General features: G+C 45.6%; 1 protein-coding gene across 3 annotated transcripts in view; it reads left to right on the forward strand.

The window, feature by feature from the left end:
- Window positions 1-17,565, forward strand: part of rsrc1 (arginine/serine-rich coiled-coil 1) — a 189,736-nt gene that overhangs the window by 102,078 nt on the left and 70,093 nt on the right. For all 3 annotated transcript variants that reach the window (XM_064974137.1, XM_064974138.1, XM_064974136.1), the window contains one exon: window positions 4,868-4,919. In XM_064974137.1, coding sequence (XP_064830209.1) covers window positions 4,868-4,919 — 52 coding nt within the window. The remainder of the gene's footprint in view (window positions 1-4,867; window positions 4,920-17,565) is intronic.

Genomic DNA, 17,565 nt, shown 5'->3' on the forward strand with positions numbered 1-17,565 from the left:
CACACGGGCAAGCATCAAAATGAAAGTTGGATCAGGGATCAAAGGTGAAGGCATTGTAGTAGATTGGTTGAATGAGAGAGCAATTGAACAGGTTGTGGCGCAAACAAGCCTTTTTGTGATTGAGCTCATTGATGTCAGATAGGGATGACAGATGTATCACAAATACAGACACAGCTGGGAGGCTCTGGCCTTGTACCTGACGCTGCATATATATCCCTCAGTGTTCAATTAACTATAAAATGCATTTTGTTACAAGGTCATTTTGTTTTAGACAGTCCAACACAAAAAAACAGTATATTGTATGAAGCTATTGGATTCCATTTGCTGTGTATTAGAATGTTGGCTTGATATGTTTAGTCGGTTTGTGTTGTTTAAAGGCATGTCTGGGCGTGTGCGTCATTTAGGCCTACTTTGTCTTGGTCAGTAAAGCTCTCTCCCTATCGCTCTTTCTTGTTCATTCTCTCTCTTTCTCTCTCTCTCTCAATTCAATTTAAGGGCTTTATTGGCATTGGAAACATGGTAACATCGCCAAAGCAAGTGAAGGAGATAATAAACAAAAGTGAAATCAACAATAAAAATGAACAGTAAACATTACACTCACAAAAGTTCCAAAAAGAATTAACACATTTCAAATGTCATATTATGTGCAAATAGTTAAGAGTACAAAAAAAATAAAAAATTAACATACAATTGTGTTGTATTTAAATGGTGTTTGTTCTTTACTGGTTGCCCTTATCTTTGGGAGTTTATCGAAACAGGTCACAAATCTAGCTGCTATGATTGCACACTGTGGTATTTGGGAGTTTATCGAAATTGGATTTGTTTTCAATTTTTTTGTGGATCTGTGTTAGCTGAGGGAAATATGTCTCTCTAATATGGTCATAGATTTGGCAGGAGGTTAGGAAGTGCAGCTCAGTTTCCACCTCATTTTGTGGGCAGTGTGCACATAGCCTGTCTTCTCTTGAGAAACTGGTCTGCCTTTGGCGGCCTTTCTCAATAGCAAGGCTATGCTCACTGAGTCTGTACATTGTCAAAACTTTCCTTAATTTTGGGTCAGTCACAGTGGTCCAGTATTCTGCCAATGTGTACTCTGTGTTTAGGGCCAAATAGCATTCTAGGTTGCTCAGTTTTTTTTTGTTAATTCTTTCCAATGTGTCAAGTAATTTTAATCTTTTTATTTTCTCATGATTTGGTTGGGTCTAATTGTGTTGCTGTCCTGTGGCCATGTGGGGTCTGTTTGTGAACAGGTTCATCTCTTTGTAGGTGATGAGAAGGTTTGGGAATTGCTTCCTTTTAGGTGGTTGTATAATTTAATGGCTCTTTTTTGGATTTTGATAATTAGTGGGTATTGGCCTAATTCTGCTCTGGGTGCATTATTTGGTGTTTTACGTTGTACACAGAGGGTATTTTTTGTAGAATTCTGCATACGGATTCTCAATTTGGTGTTTATCCCATTTTGTTAATTCTTGGTTGGTGAGCGGACCCCAGACTTTACAACCATAAAGGGGGCAATGGGTTCTATAACTGATTCAAGTATTTTGAGCCAGATCCTGATTGGTAAGTCAAATTTTATGTTCCTTTTGATGGCAGAGAAGTCCCTTCTTGCCTTGTCTCTCAGCTCGTTCACAACTTTGTGGAAGTTACCTGTGGCGCTGATGTTTAGGTCGAGGTAAGTATAATTTTTTGTGTGCTCTAGGGCAACGGTGTCTAGATTAAATCTGTATTTGTGGTCCTGGCAACTGGACCTTTTTTGGAACACGATTCTTTTGTCTTACTGAGATTTACTGTCAGGGCTCAGGTCTGACAGAATCTGTGCAGAAGATCTAGGTGCTGCTGTAGGCCCTCCTTGGTTGGACAGAAGCACCAGATCATCAGAAACAGTAGACATTTGACTTCAGATGGTATGGTAAGGCTGTGTGATGCAGACTGTTCTAGTGCTATCGCCAATTCGTTGATATATATGTTGAAGAGGGTTGGGCTTAAGCTGAATCCATGTCTCACCCCATGCTCCTGTAGAATGAATGTGTGTTTTCTTGCCAATTTTAACCACACACTTATTGTTTGTGTACATGGATTTTATAATGTCGTATGTTTTCCCCCAACACCACTTTCCATCAATTTGTGTAGCAGATCCTCATGCCAAATTGAGTCAAAATCAACATAAAATCAACAAAGCATGAGAAGACTTTGCCTTTGTTTTGGTTTGTTTGTTTGTCAATTAGGGTGTCCAGGGTGAATATGTGGTCTGTCATACGGTAGTTTGGTAAAAAGCCAATTTGACATTTGCTCAGTACATTGTTTTCACTGAGGAAATGTATGAGTCTTCTGTGATAATGATGATGCAAAGGATTTCCCCAAGGTTGCTGTTGACGCATATTCCACGGTAGTTATTGGGGTCAAATTTGTCTCCATTTTTGTGGATTGGGGTGATCAGTCCTTGGTTCAAATATTGGGGAAGATGCCAGAGCTAAGGATGTTGTTAAATGGTTTAAGTATAGCCAATTGGAAATTGTGGCCTGTATATTTTATCATTTCATTGAGGATACCATCAACACAACAGGCGTTTTTTGGTTGGAGGGTTTGTATTTTGTCCTGTTGTTAAATCAATGTAATCTCTCTCTCCCTTCCTCTTTCAGCCTCTGTCTCCCCCACTGTCTCTCTTTCTCACTCTCTCTCTACCTCTGTCAGTATCTCTGTTCTCCTGGCCATTGAGTAACTTTGATTGGAACTCAACTGGAATAACTGCCGCGCTGTGCCAAACCACGCGCTGTCTTGGCACAGGATCCATTTTCATCATTTGACATGTTTATTTAACCGTTATATTAAGCTCTGCATTTGTCACGTTACGAACCAAACAGGGGCCGGCTATTCTTCATGTCATTTCCCTCTTCTTTTCTTCCCCGTGGGTAAATACACATGGTGTTATATATGGCAGAAGCCTGGGGGGCAGTGTAAACAAATGCAAATGTTTTTTTTTTGAATGACTGTAACTAAGATGATTGAAATGCACCATTATTATCCAGGACAACTTAAGCTCTGTGATGTTTCTGCCGACTGGTTGTTATGCATCACGACGACGTGTTATTGTAATCACTGTTGTACTGGATGGTGGGGGGGGGGGGGGTTGTGCTTGTTAGTGTTGTGGATACTTGTTAGTGTTGTGGCAAGGAAACAAAACACGAAGTGGACTTAAGTTCTTTAGGAAAACAGCCCTAATGTTGGAAACAAACATTATGTTGTCATCCAGAGTCACATTTATTTGTTTTCCAAGCTATAGCACGCACTATTTTATATACAGCAGGTGTTTAATGTACCAAAGAGTTTGGTCTGCTTCGTGTTGAAATTTTTGCCATGGAAGCAATATTGCAATACTGGTATCGTCACAGTCCGTGTGGGTGGGTGTAGGGGCGGGCGCGGGTGCCCTTGTGTGTATGTTTGGGTCCTGGGTGTTCTCCTGCCACTCAGTCATCTCTCCCAGTCTGATTGATAATTACAGCTGTCTGACAGTCCCAGTCCTACTGAGTTTGATCCACACTGTCACCTCCACCAACGGGAACAAAACTCTGCACCCCGCCACTCTCAAAGACCCACTCGGAGACTAACCCATGTTTTTAAAAAGGTGGGGAATATCGAGTTTCTTTATATCAAGAGATGGGGGGGGGGGGGGGGTGACGTGTTTGTATTCTAAGACATAGCCGAGTGACACTTTTACATTAAAGGGGGTCATTATATTTTCCCGGCTGCCACGAAAAGTGACGTTTTTTACAAAGTGACAAGTTTACAGTTTGATAAATCAAATTTATGCGAGATGAGGAGAATGCATGGCGGGCTGTCAGCGGTGGGGCCCGCACCTCTCTCGCCCAGTAAATGATACTCCCAGGCACCACATTCGAATTTCATCCCATTAGCATTTAATTTCTCCTCTAATCCTACACATCCTGTGTGTGTGTGTGTGTGTCTGTTTGTGTGCGCGTGCGTGGCTTGCAGTATAACAAGACCGCACCTTGCTTCCCAGAGAGCAATCTGAAGCAGAGGGCCGGGCTTTATAACGCTTTCACCCCGATGACTATCATTCTTCCTTGACAATTAAGGCTCCTCAAATCTAATAGCAGAGATATTGGAATTACACCCGGCCCTTTGAGGCATGTCAAAACGCTGCTCAGCCCGCATCCCGATACAGCTGTCAAAGCAGTAAGCACACACACACACACACACACGCAAGCACACACGCAAGCACACACCTATGCATATACACACACACACACACACACACACACACACACCTATGCATACGCAAGCACACACATGCTCCCACATGTATACTCACATGTTAAAATTCACACCCACTACAGGACAGAACTATCATGACTCTTTTATATCTCCCACTTAAATGTGCTCTGTTTTTCTTCTCTCGAAAGACTTGTTACTGGCGCTTTTCTTTCATCTTTCCTTTCATACCCCTTGAGTGCGTCGCTTTTCAGAGAGAGAGAAAAGTGCTTTTTATTTGGTGGTGCTGCAGATGCTCTGCCCCCAGTGTGCTGTTCTGTTGACTCTCGTCTGAAACCCACAGTAAACGCTCCTCCGTCAAGTTCCAAGGGCCATAGGGGTGTAATCATTGTACTCCAAATAAGTAATAACCACATAACTGAAAAAAAGCTATTTATACTTAAGGCTAGTTAAGTGTTAAATGTTCACACCAGAGAATATGTTTCAGACACCGGGAAAAAAAAACACTAAATATTTTTTCCCCATATTAATTGAAAAATATATTGGAAAATTATAGTAATGAATAAACACAAAATAAATTAGAGCAGTGTTAAAGCTATCCAGTGTGATTCTAAAGGTTTTTTTCTCTTCTCTCTTGTAGACACCTGCAGAACAGGCCAGGGCTCGACTCCAGCTGGTGCTCCAGGCTGCAGGTCAGTGGCTGATCCAAGTACAGTCCTTACACAGGCACCCTATCCTGTATCGAGGAAACACACTTCTGCCCATATAATTACCTCTTCAAATTTACACAGCAATACTTTTGCCCTTTTTGGTAATTTAGCAGACGCTATTAACTCAAGCGACTTACAGTAGTGAGTACATACATTCACACTTTTTCATACGGCCCCCCCTTTTGTTTAGGGCCAAATAGCGTTCTAGTTTGCTCTGTTTTTTTTGTAAATTCTTTCCAATGCGTCACTCACTCACTCACTCACTCACTCACTCACTCACTCACTCACTCACTCACTCACTCACTCACTCTAGCCTCCCCAGTCTCCACTACTTCCGGCCCATGTTCTTCCTGTAGGCGAGCGCCTTTCAAACACGCATAAGTCATATTTCATCATCTGAGCTGTGTGTACATTACACTCTTGTGTTTTGAGGAGTCATATTGTGAACCAGATGTGACGGGCTGAAATTGCGCAGAGGGAAACCACTGCGACGTGTTTACAGCCAGGCCCGGCTGTCAGGCCCCATGTTTTTTTATTTGAGGGAGAGGGAGAGAGTGTGTGAGTGCAATTAGGTTTGTGTGTGTGTGTGTGTCTGCGTCACAGAAAACATATGAAAGGCCCCGACAGCCATGCATCATTTCAGAACCACCCACCCCTGTCTGCTGCACAGGCCTGTGAAAGACATCCTAAACATCCAAGTCCCATACAGACAGACACATACATACATACATACATACACACACACACACACACACACACACACACACACACACACACACACACACACACACACACACACACACACAACCTTGTGGAACTTGTGACATCACACTAAATAGGGGGAGGTAGAGAGAGGAGTAGAGGTGAGAAAGGGAGGAGGAATAGAGGAGGCAGGAAGAAAGATTGAGAGACAGAGTGCAAGGAAACGAGGGAAAGAGAGGAAGGAAACGAGGGAAAGAGAGAGGAAGGAAACGAGGGAAAGAGAGAGGAAGGAAACGAGGGAAAGAGAGGGGAAGGAAACGAGGGAAAGAGAGAGGAAGGAAATGAGGGAAAGAGAGAGGAAAGAAACGAGGGAAAGAGAGAGGAAGGAAACGAGGGAAAGAGAGAGAAGGAAACGAGAGGAAAAGAGGGAAGAGAGAGGAAGGAAACGAAGGGAAGAGAGGAAAGAAACGAGGGGAAGAGAGAGAGAAGTCAAGGAAATGAGTGAAAGAGAGAGCGAGAGGATGAATGCTGGCCAGCCTCCCCAGTCTCCCCATGTTTTCCTAATTTCCGTTGGATATGAATGGTGCTGCTATGTTGAGTGTCTGGAGTTGAGTAATTTGTGTTTATATGGTACTGTCACTGCTGCTGATCAGAGGCCTGTGGTTAATATGGACACTGACACGGCAACACTACTTAGTGCACTACTTTTACCCATGTTTTTCAGAAATCCTATTTGGATAATTCCCGGATCTCCTGGTTATTGCGTTCTAAATCCAGGAATCTTCCAACTGGTATTTCTGGGAATTTTGAAACACTACGCTGGTGGTGGTAGGCTAGTAAAGCAACTACCACTGAATTAGTTAGCAAATAACTTCGGTGCTTTGTCCCAGACACAGATGAAGAATTGTCCCCCTGTTAAACGCATACTCAATAGATCACCTCCATGAGTCTAGGACCAGGCTCAATCTTTGCCTGGAAAAGTGTCTGCAAGTGTCTTTTTAATGGAGGGCCAGGAGTTTAAGGGAAAACTCTGTCTTCTTTATACTATTCTGTGAAATGTACTTACTCTACCTGTAGAATCCACAGTATTTACTTTGTCATCATCATCTTCCCAGCCCCATAACATTGTCTGGTGAGTGTGTGTGTAGATCATAGGCTGACAGTGAGTGTCACTGGACGTGAACGTTACTCCTGAGTATCAGTGGATAGCAGGCTCCTATCGTCTCCCTGGCCTCGCCTGCATGACTGTGTGCTAATAGTGATGCCTGTCTCTGTCTGGGAGAGAGGATATAGTCCGTGTGTGTGCGTCCGTGTGTGAGCTTGTGTGCACATTATTACAGACTCACGACCTACAGCCTACCCCCCCCCCCCCCAGGCGATACTAATGTACTCCTAATGCCAGCGGGCCGTCATAAAAGAACCCCGGGTTTAAGTGCAGTTCACCTCTGGGCAGCAGAGCAGATAACAGACGGCCAGATGCGCGCACACACAGCGTGTTTAATGCACCCACCGTGTCTCTGGCTTTCCTCTTCTCTCCACAGAACCACATCCATAAAACCTTGTATGACCCAATAGAAAGGAAGCCGGCCGCCTCACTCTTTTAGTCGACATTCTAATGTTGCCGTCATTCCTCTGACGCCTCGGCAGATTTGGGCAGGATCTTGGCTCTCTCTCTCTTCTCTTTAATTTACTATTTTTTTCTCGTTCCCCCCCCTTTCTCTCTCTTGTCCGTCTAACTGGTGGTTATCTTGTGAGCTGGGCCATGCTTGGCTTTAGGCTGTGTTTCCCTCCATTCCTTCCCAGGCCTTCTCACCAAGGCAGTGGTTGCGTCTCAAACGGCAACCTGTTCTCCTACATAGTGTAGTGCACGACTTTTGACCCGGGCCTATAGGCACCCTATTTCTTTAGTAGTGCACTATATAGGGAATCTGGTACCATTTGGGACAGACAGTGTCTCTTGAGGTAGGGCCAGTTCTGACACCTGCACTGAAGATCCAATGGACGTTCCACTTTCTCTCAGGTCAGAGAGGGATGTCACACAGCTGGACAAGTCTGTGTGTGTTTGGGGGGGCGTGCGTTTCATGCATTTCTGGTACAGGCGCATACACATGTCTTTGAGATGTGGAGTTGGTCTAGCCATTCAGGTCCTATCCTGCTTGTCATCCCATCTCCAGGCCCAGCTGGGTCCCAGTATTGATGATGTCCAGTGGTGTATTAGCTGTGATTGAACACCCGCCCTTCAAAGGATTTAAATTAAACATCTATTAGACTCTTGTTCATGCCATGGAGGAATTGCAATGAGTTGGGATTACATTCCAATATCACTCTATTCCTTATTTACAGTGCATTCGGAAAGTATTCAGACCCCTTGAATTTTTCCACATTTAGTTATGTTACAGCCTTATTCTAAAATGGATTAAATAAAATCTACACACAATACCCCATAATGACAAAGTATTAAATATATAAATGTATTAATTATTTTTAATACCTACCTATAATTATTTAAATACCTTATTTACATAAGTATTCAGACCCTTTGCCAAGAGACTCGAAATTGAGCTCAGGTGCATCCTGTTTTCATTGGTCATCCTTGAGATGTTTCTACAACTTGATTGGAGTCCACCTGTGGTAAATTCAATTGATTGGAACACACCGGTCTATATAAGGTCCCACAGTTGACAGTGCATGTCACCAAGCCATGAGGTCGAAGGAATTGTCCGTTGAGCTCCGAGACAGGATTGTGTTGAGGCACAGATCTGGGGAAGGGTACCAAAACATTTCTGCAGCATTGAAAGTCCCCCAAAACACAGTGACCTCCATCATCATTCTTAAATGGAAGAAGTTTGGAACCCCCAAGACTCTTCCTAGAGCTGGCCACTCGGCCAAACTGAGCAATCGGGGGAGAATGGCCTTGGTCAGGGAGGTGACCAAGAACCAGATGGTCACTCTGACAGAGGTCCAAAGTTCCTCAGTGGAATTGTGTTACGAACCGGCTCATAGGCTATAACAAAGAGGGAGACAACGCAGAGGTAAAGAAATAACAAAAATATATTTATTAAATAAAGTAACCTGTATACAAATGACAATGGTGTGTGTAGCCAGTAGTGTAAGTGAGTGGATGCATGCATAGATGGTGATAATGAGGGGTGTTGAGAGGTGCCAAAATAAACTAACACAAAGAAGCCTCAAAATGCCACAACAAAAACCGAACGGTGTGTCTGTGTGGAGAGAGCCTCATCGATGTATGGGGGAAGGTGGATTTATCCTCGGGACACACCCGAGCCCAGGTGTGTCCTATTTAGCTGACGACCCTCACAGCTCCACCCACCGACATCCTATTACGGAAAACAAGAGCAGAGAGAAAGAATTCGGCAGACAGTGGGAGGGTCGTCCAGAAGGACAACCATCTCTGCAGCACTCCACCCATCAGGCCTTTATGGTAGAGTGGCCAGATGGAATCCACTCCTCAGTAAAAGGCACATGACAGCCTGCTTGTATTTTGCCAAAAGGCACCTAAAGTCTCTGACCATGAGAAACAAGATTCGCTGGTCTGATGAAACCAAGATTGAACTCTTTGGCCTGAATGACAAGCATTACGTCTGGAGGAAACCTGACACCATCCTTACGGTGAAGCATGGTGGAGGCAGCATCATGCTTTGGGGATGTTTTTAGGCAGCAGGGACTGGGAGACTAGTCAGGATCGAGGCAAAGATGAATGGAGCAAAGTACAGATAGATCATTAATGAAAATCTGCTCCAGAGCGCCCAGGACCTCAGACTGGGGTGAAGTTTGACCTTCCAACAGGACAACGACCCGAAGCACACAGCCAAGACAACGCAGGAGTGGCTTCGGGACAAGTCTCTGAATGTTCTTGAGTCGCCCAGCCAGAGCCCAGACTTGAACCTGATCGAACATCTCTGGAGGGACCTGAAAATAGCTGTGCAGCGACGCTTCCCATCCAACCTGACAGAGCTTGAGAGGATCTGCAGAGATGAATGGGAGAAACTCCCCAAATACAGGTGTGCCAAGCTTGTAGTGTCATACCCAAGAAGACTCGAGGCTGTATTCGCTACCAAAGGTGATTCAAAAAAACTACTGAGTAAAGGGTCTGAATTATATAAATGTGATATTTCAGTTTTTTATTTTTGTCATTATGGGATATTGTGTATAGATTGACATTAATTTAATCCATTTTAAAATAAGGCTGTAATGTAACAAAATGTGGAAAAAGTGAAGGGGTCTGCATACTTTCCGAATGCATAATTCCTTATGCATTTGGAAAGTATTCATACCCCTTCACTTTTTCCACATTTTGTAGAATGGGGTACCAGGTGGGACACAGATATATTATGGGGGCTGAGGTAAGGATGGATCCTACTATTTAGGTGTGGTCTGGTGAATTTGGGGTAAAGTACACATGCACAAACAAACACACACACACCCACACACACACACACACACACACACACACACACACACACACACACACACACACACACACACACACACACACACACACACACACACACACACACACACACACACACTATTCTAGGGTCCATCTGCACTGCAGGCCCTGACTGATCACCAGAAGCTAGGCCTTGTAATTATAATGTCAGTGTAATGAGCATGGCCTGTCCTCACCCATTCCATTAGCTCACTGTTTACACTGTGCGTGCATGTGAGCCATTCACGTGTGTGTGTTTGTACTTGCGTGCGTGCATTTGTCAGTGTGTGTGTTTATGAATTTGTCACTACATTAGGAGCATCTGTTGTCTCTACTCCATTCACCCTTTTAGCCGTGAGTGGATACACTAATTGATAGGGAAGCACATGCAGGATGATGACAGAGTCCAAAAATGAACCATCTCCCGTTCTCACCCTCTCATTGTTCTGTATATGCCATCTCTCTCATTGTCTTTCTCTCAACTTGTTTCTCTCACTCTGTTTCCTCCCATCTCTCTCTCTTTCTCCCTCCCTCCCTCCTTTTCTCTCTCTCCCTCTCTCCCTCCCCTTTTCTCTCTCCCTCCATCGCTCGCTCTCTGTCTTTGTTCCAGTGAGTATGGTAGAGCAGATGTTGGAGGTTTGTGAATGTTAATGTCCTGACGTTGTCGCCTGCCCACCGTCACATAAGCCCCTGCTCTCTCCTCCTTTCCTCCTCTCCTCTCTGAGCGGCCGCCAGTCTTTCGCTCTCTCTCTCTCGCTCTCCCTCCTGCCTCCCCAGAGATCCTTAAAGCCACCCGCTCACTCTCCCTCCCCCATCCTCCCCCCTGCGCCTCTCTTTGTCACTCGATGGACTCCAGGACTCTCTCTAGTCAGTAGAAAGCAGATCATCCCCTGGCTAAAGCCTCTCAGGCCTTTGTTGAGCGGGAGCTCTGTGGGCTCGGTGGGCCTGTAATGAGCGCTCTCGGCTGGGCCGCTGGCCCGCTTAATGCTCACTGGGGCCTGGGGGGTGGTAAGGGAGGGCCAGGAGGTGGGTAGTAGGGGGGCAACACTGGCCCCCTATGAAAGAGCTGGAAAGATATGTTTATGGGTCACTTCCTGCCTGGCCTGAGCATTGAGCTGGGGGGGGGGGGCTTCATCCACACCCCTTGTTTTTTCGGCTATTCCTCTCTCAATCACGCACACACACGCGCACTAATCTAATCGATTCAAGATTCAGAGGATTTATTTTTTCCCAAAAACAATGTGTGTGTGTGTGTGTGTGTGTGTGTGTGCGATAGTTGCTCTATGTGTGTTTTTGTACACGTGCAAGTATGTTTGTGTGTCTGTGGTGCCAGGTTCCCACATATGCCCTGTGTAGCGTGATATTTCTCCCTGTCTGTGTCTTTGCCCACTAATCCCCAGTGTCAACATTAGGCCTTTAGATGGCCTTCTGTTGCTCACTCGCCTCAGACACATGTGCCTCTATTCTACTCTCCACCCTCCACCCAGAGTGGCTGTCAATACTCCTTCTGAAAGACACACCAATACACACATGCACGTGAACACACATATGGGTCTTCGGTAAATAATGGGGCCAATGTGTGACATCGGGATAAACATTTCAAAAGAGTTTGAAACAAAATTAAAAAAGGATTTTCATGCAGTTCCACTTGTGTACTTAGAGGAATAAAAGTGAATATATGCAAATAACTTCACCTATATTTAAACTGCATAGAACTATACGTCCTTTAAGCAGGGTTCATACAGACATTGGCATGTCAAATTCAATGAATTTCAGGGACTTTTTCAAGCACTTTATTGTAGTTGTCAAGGACCTCAATGTTCTAAAATTGTACAATTTATATAATTGTACGTATAGGGCCTAATATAGAACCCTCCCCAAAAAATGCATGCAGAAAGTCCAAAAAAGTTGTCCATTACCACTTTAAAAATGTTTTTTTTAAGGCCTTGCCAATGCATTGATAATCAAATTAGCTTTCCATTCTAAAATATGTGAGAATAATATGGACATTGCCTAAATAGATTGGATGCATGCATGGCCATTTTTCTGACGCTTATGTGGCCGATGCAGGCACACATAATAAAGCCATGAGTAGCGGTGACATTAATCTCACCATTTGAATCTCACCGTCAATGTTTTTAGAATGAGAAAGTGACCAAAAAAACAGGTACCTTTTTTAATGTTAGGATTTGTATGGGAAGCCAAGTTGTAGCCAACATTCGATGTTGTCTTCCTCATAATAACCACACGTGGTTTTACCGCAACAGAGTATTGCAACACCCTTCAATTGAAATGGTAGGAAACACACATAAGTGGCCATCTCTCACAAAAACATATAACAAATCTTATCCCAGATAATTATAAGGAAGCAGGAGAACTTATAAATTGCCAACAATTATTACAAGGACTTTTCAAGCACCAAATTGAGGAAATGTCTGATTTTCAAGGTAGGCCTATTCCAGTACTTGAATTTCTGAGCTCCAAATTCAAGTAGGCTACTTCGAGCCACATTGCAGGTGTTCCATGGAAACCAAAATGTATTTGTCTTATTGTGAATAAGCACACTAGGCTAAGTACTGTAATTTGGTGTCCTAGGAATAGCGTTGGGTGTTGTGCAATAGTTTATCCTACCCAATTGTGTACAGTAGACTTGGTGTCCAATCCGAGGCATGAAAACATGAACATTTTCCCTGTTAAATCCAATGAGACCCTGCTGTAAATTTTATTTATTTAACTAGGCAAGTCAGTCAAGAACAAATACTTATTTTCAATGACGGCCTAGGAACAGTGGGTTAACTGCCTGTTCAGGGGCAGAATGACAGATTTGTACCTTATCAGCTCAGGGGTTTGAACTTGCAACTTTCCGGTTACTAGTCCAACGCTCTAACCACTAGGCTACCCTGCCGCCCCAAGTGGAGAACAACATATGATGATCAACATCAAATTGGCTAGGGATATTAGATCCAACGTGGATCCAGGCACAACTGTCTTCAACAGCGTAACGAATGAGACACCAACATATTCTGGACATTCCTCACTAACACCTTTATTTCCAGCACTCGGGGTGTCCTCGCAGCTGTTCATCACTTGACTGTAATTCGGAAAATTCCTTCCTGGTTCAGATGATGATGTGTGAAAATATCAACCGTAAATAACTGGACACAAGTATGATGCATAATTATTGAAGAACCACGCTAATGACCGTATCAAGATACATTACATTTACATTTAAGTCATTTGGCAGACGCTCTTATCCAGAGCGACTTACAAATTGGTGAATTCACCTTATGACATCCAGTGGAACAGCCACTTTACAATAGTGCATCTAAATCATTTAAGGGGGGGGTGAGAAGGATTACTTTATCCTATCCTAGGTATTCCTTAAAGAGGTGGGGTTTCAGGTGTCTCCGGAAGGTGGTGATTGACTCCGCTGTCCTGGCGTCGTGAGGGAGTTTGTTCCACCATTGGGGGCCAGAGCAGCGAACAGTTTTGACTGGGCTGAGCGGGAACTGTACTTCCTCGCTGGTAGGGAGGCGAGCAGGCCAGAGGTGGATGAACGCAGTGCCCTTGTTTGGGTGTAGGGCCTGATCAGAGCCTGGAGGTACTGCGGTGCCGTTCCCCTCACAGCTCCGTAGGCAAGCACCATGGTCTTGTAGCGGATGCGAGCTTCAACTGGAAGCCAGTGGAGAGAGCGGAGGAGCGGGGTGACGTGAGAGAACTTGGGAAGGTTGAACACCAGACGGGCTGCGGCGTTCTGGATGAGTTGTAGGGGTTTAATGGCACAGGCAGGGAGCCCAGCCAACAGCGAGTTGCAGTAATCCAGACGGGAGATGACAAGTGCCTGGATTAGGACCTGCGCCGCTTCCTGTGTGAGGCAGGGTCGTACTCTGCGGATGTTGTAGAGCATGAACCTACAGGAACGGGCCACCGCCTTGATGTTAGTTGAGAACGACAGGGTGTTGTCCAGGATCACGCCAAGGTTCTTAGCGCTCTGGGAGGAGTACACAATGGAGTTGTCAACCGTGATGGCGAGAGGGCAGTCCTTCCCCGGGAGGAAGAGCAGCTCCGTCTTGCCGAGGTTCAGCTTGAGGTGGTGATCCGTCATCCACACTGATATGTCTGCCAGACATGCAGAGATGCGATTCGCCACCTGGTCATCAGAAGGGGGAAAGGAGAAGATTAATTGTGTGTCGTCTGCATAGCAATGATAGGAGAGACCATGTGAGGTTATGACAGAGCCAAGTGACTTGGTGTATAGCGAGAATAGGATAGGGCCTAGAACAGAGCCCTGGGGGACACCAGTGGTGAGAGCGCGTGGTGAGGAGACAGATTCTCGCCACGCCACCTGGTAGGAGCGACCTGTCAGGTAGGACGCAATCCAAGCGTGGGCCGCGCCGGAGATGCCCAACTCGGAGAGGGTGGAGAGGAGGATCTGATGGTTCACAGTATCGAAGGCAGCCGATAGGTCTAGAAGGATGAGAGCAGAGGGAGAGAGAGTTAGCTTTAGCAGTGCGGAGCGCCTCCGTGATACAGAGAAGAGCAGTCTCAGTTGAATGACTAGTCTTGAAACCTGACTGATTTGGATCAAGAAGGTCATTCTGAGAGAGATAGCGGGAGAGCTGGCCAAGGACGGCACGTTCAAGAGTTTTGGAGAGAAAAGAAAGAAGGGATACTGGTCTGTAGTTGTTGACATCGGAGGGATCGAGTGTAGGTTTTTTCAGAAGGGGTGCAACTCTCGCTCTCTTGAAGACGGAAGGGACGTAGCCAGCGGTCAGGGATGAGTTGATGAGCGAGGTGAGGTAAGGGAGAAGGTCTCCGGAAATGGTCTGGAGAAGAGAGGAGGGGATAGGGTCAAGCGGGCAGGTTGTTGGGCGGCCGGCCGTCACAAGAAGCGAGATTTCATCTGGAGAGAGAGGGGAGAAAGAGGTCAGAGCACAGGGTAGGGCAGTGTGAGCAGAACCAGCGGTGTCGTTTGACTTAGCAAACGAGGATCGGATGTCGTCGACCTTCTTTTCAAAATGGTTGACGAAGTCATCTGCAGAGAGGGAGGAGGGGGAGGAGGATTCAGGAGGGAGGAGAAGGTGGCAAAGAGCTTCATAGGGTTAGAGGCAGATGCTTGGAATTTAGAGTGGTAGAAAGTGGCTTTAGCAGCAGAGACAGAGGAGGAAAATGTAGAGAGGAGGGAGTGAAAGGATGCCAGGTCCGCAGGGAGGCGAGTTTTCCTCCATTTCCGCTCGGCTGCCCGGAGCCCTGTTCTGTGAGCTCGCAATGAGTCGTCGAGCCACGGAGCGGGAGGGGAGGACCGAGCCGGCCTGGAGGATAGGGGACATAGAGAGTCAAAGGATGCAGAAAGGGAAGAGAGGAGGGTTGAGGAGGCAGAATCAGGAGATAGGTTGGAGAAGGTTTGAGCAGAGGGAAGAGATGATAGGATGGAAGAGGAGAGAGTAGCGGGGGAGAGAAAGCGAAGGTTGGGACCGCGCGATACCATCCGAGTAGGGGCAGTGTGGGAAGTGTTGGATGAGAGCGAGAGGGAAAAGGATACAAGGTAGTGGTCGGAGACTTGGAGGGGAGTTGCAATGAGGTTAGTGGAAGAACAGCATCTAGTAAAGATGAGGTCGAGCGTATTGCCTGCCTTGTGAGTAGGGGGAAGGTGAGAGGGTGAGGTCAAAAGAGGAGAGGAGTGGAAAGAAGGAGGCAGAGAGGAATGAGTCAAAGGTAGACGTGGGGAGGTTAAAGTCGCCCAGGACTGTGAGAGGTGAGCCGTCCTCAGGAAAGGAGCTTATCAAGGCATCAAGCTCATTGATGAACTCTCCGAGGGAACCTGGAGGGCGATAAATGATAAGGATGTTAAGCTTGAAAGGGCTGGTAACTGTGACAGCATGGAATTCAAAGGAGGCGATAGACAGATGGGTAAGGGGAGAAAGAGAGAATGACCACTTGGGAGAGATGAGGATCCCGGTGCCACCACCCCGCTGACCAGAAGCTCTCGGGGTGTGCGAGAACACGTGGGCGGACAAAGAGAGAGCAGTAGGAGTAGCAGTGTTATCTGTGGTGATCCATGTTTCCGTTAGTGCCAAGAAGTCGAGGGACTGGAGGGAGGCATAGGCTGAGATGAACTCTGCCTTGTTGGCCGCAGATCGGCAGTTCCAGAGGCTACCGGAGACCTGGAACTCCACGTGGGTCGTGCACGCTGGGACCACCAGATTAGGGTGGCCGCGGCCACGCGGTGTGGAGCGTTTGTATGGTCTGTGCAGAGAGGAGAGAACAGGGATAGATAGACACATAGTTGACAGGCTACAGAAGAGGCTACGCTAATGCAAAGGAGATTGGAATGACAAGTGGACTACACGTCTCGAATGTTCAGAAAGTTAAGCTTACGTAGCAAGAATCTTATTGACTAAAATGATTGAAATGATACAGTACTGCTGGAGTAGGCTAGCTGGCAGTGGCTGCGTTGTTGACTTTGTAGGCTAGCTGGCAGTGGCTGCGTTGTTGACACTACACTAATCAAGTCGTTCCGTTGAGTGTAATAGTTTCTACAGTGCTGCTATTCAGGGGCTAGCTGGCTAGCTAGCAGTGTTTATTACGTTACGTTAAAAGAACGACAATAGCTGGCTAGCTAACCTAGAAAATCGCTCTAGACTACACAATTGTCTTTGATACAAAGACGGCTATGTAGCTAGCTAGCTACGATCAAACAAATCAAACCGTTGTACTGTAATGAAGTGAAATGAAAATGTGATACTACCTGTGGAGCGAAGCGGAATGTTGACCGGGTTGTTGACGTTCTATTCGGTAGACGTTGGCTAGCTGTTGGCTAGCTAGCTAGCAGTATCTCCTACGTTAAGGACGACAAATAGCTGGCTAGCTAACCTTGGTAAATTAAGATAATCACTCTAAGTCTACACACTCTAAACTACACAATTATCTTGGATACGAAGACAGCAAAGACAACTATGTAGCTAGCTAACACTACACTAATCAAGTCGTTCAGTTGAGTGTAATAGTTACTACAGTGCTGGTAGACGGTGGACGTTAGCTAGCTGCTGGGCAGATAGCAGTGTAGACTACGTTAGGACGACGAAATACGATAATTACGCAATTATCTTTGATACAAAGACGGCTATGTAGCTAGCTAAGAAGAAATTGCTAAGGTTAGACAAATCAAACCGTTGTACTATAATGAAATGTAATGAAAAGTTATACTACCTGCGGACCGAAGTGTAGATGCGACCGCTCGCTCCAACCCGGAAGTGGTGACTTTACACAGCATTTCTGAGGTCTCTATAAAATAACAGTCTGACAGCTAGATCCAGCATTCGTAGTGTTCAATTGAATATATGATATGACAACTTACACTGCCAGGAAAGTAATGTTTTATGTCACATGATTTTGGACAATCTGTCAAGACACCAACCATGATAAAGTTGTGAATTTTATTGACTAGATATGAGCCCCCTTATATCTTATTGTAAT

This window comes from Oncorhynchus masou, chromosome 9 (assembly GCF_036934945.1).
Source record: "Oncorhynchus masou masou isolate Uvic2021 chromosome 9, UVic_Omas_1.1, whole genome shotgun sequence".
Lineage (NCBI taxonomy): Eukaryota > Metazoa > Chordata > Actinopteri > Salmoniformes > Salmonidae > Oncorhynchus > Oncorhynchus masou.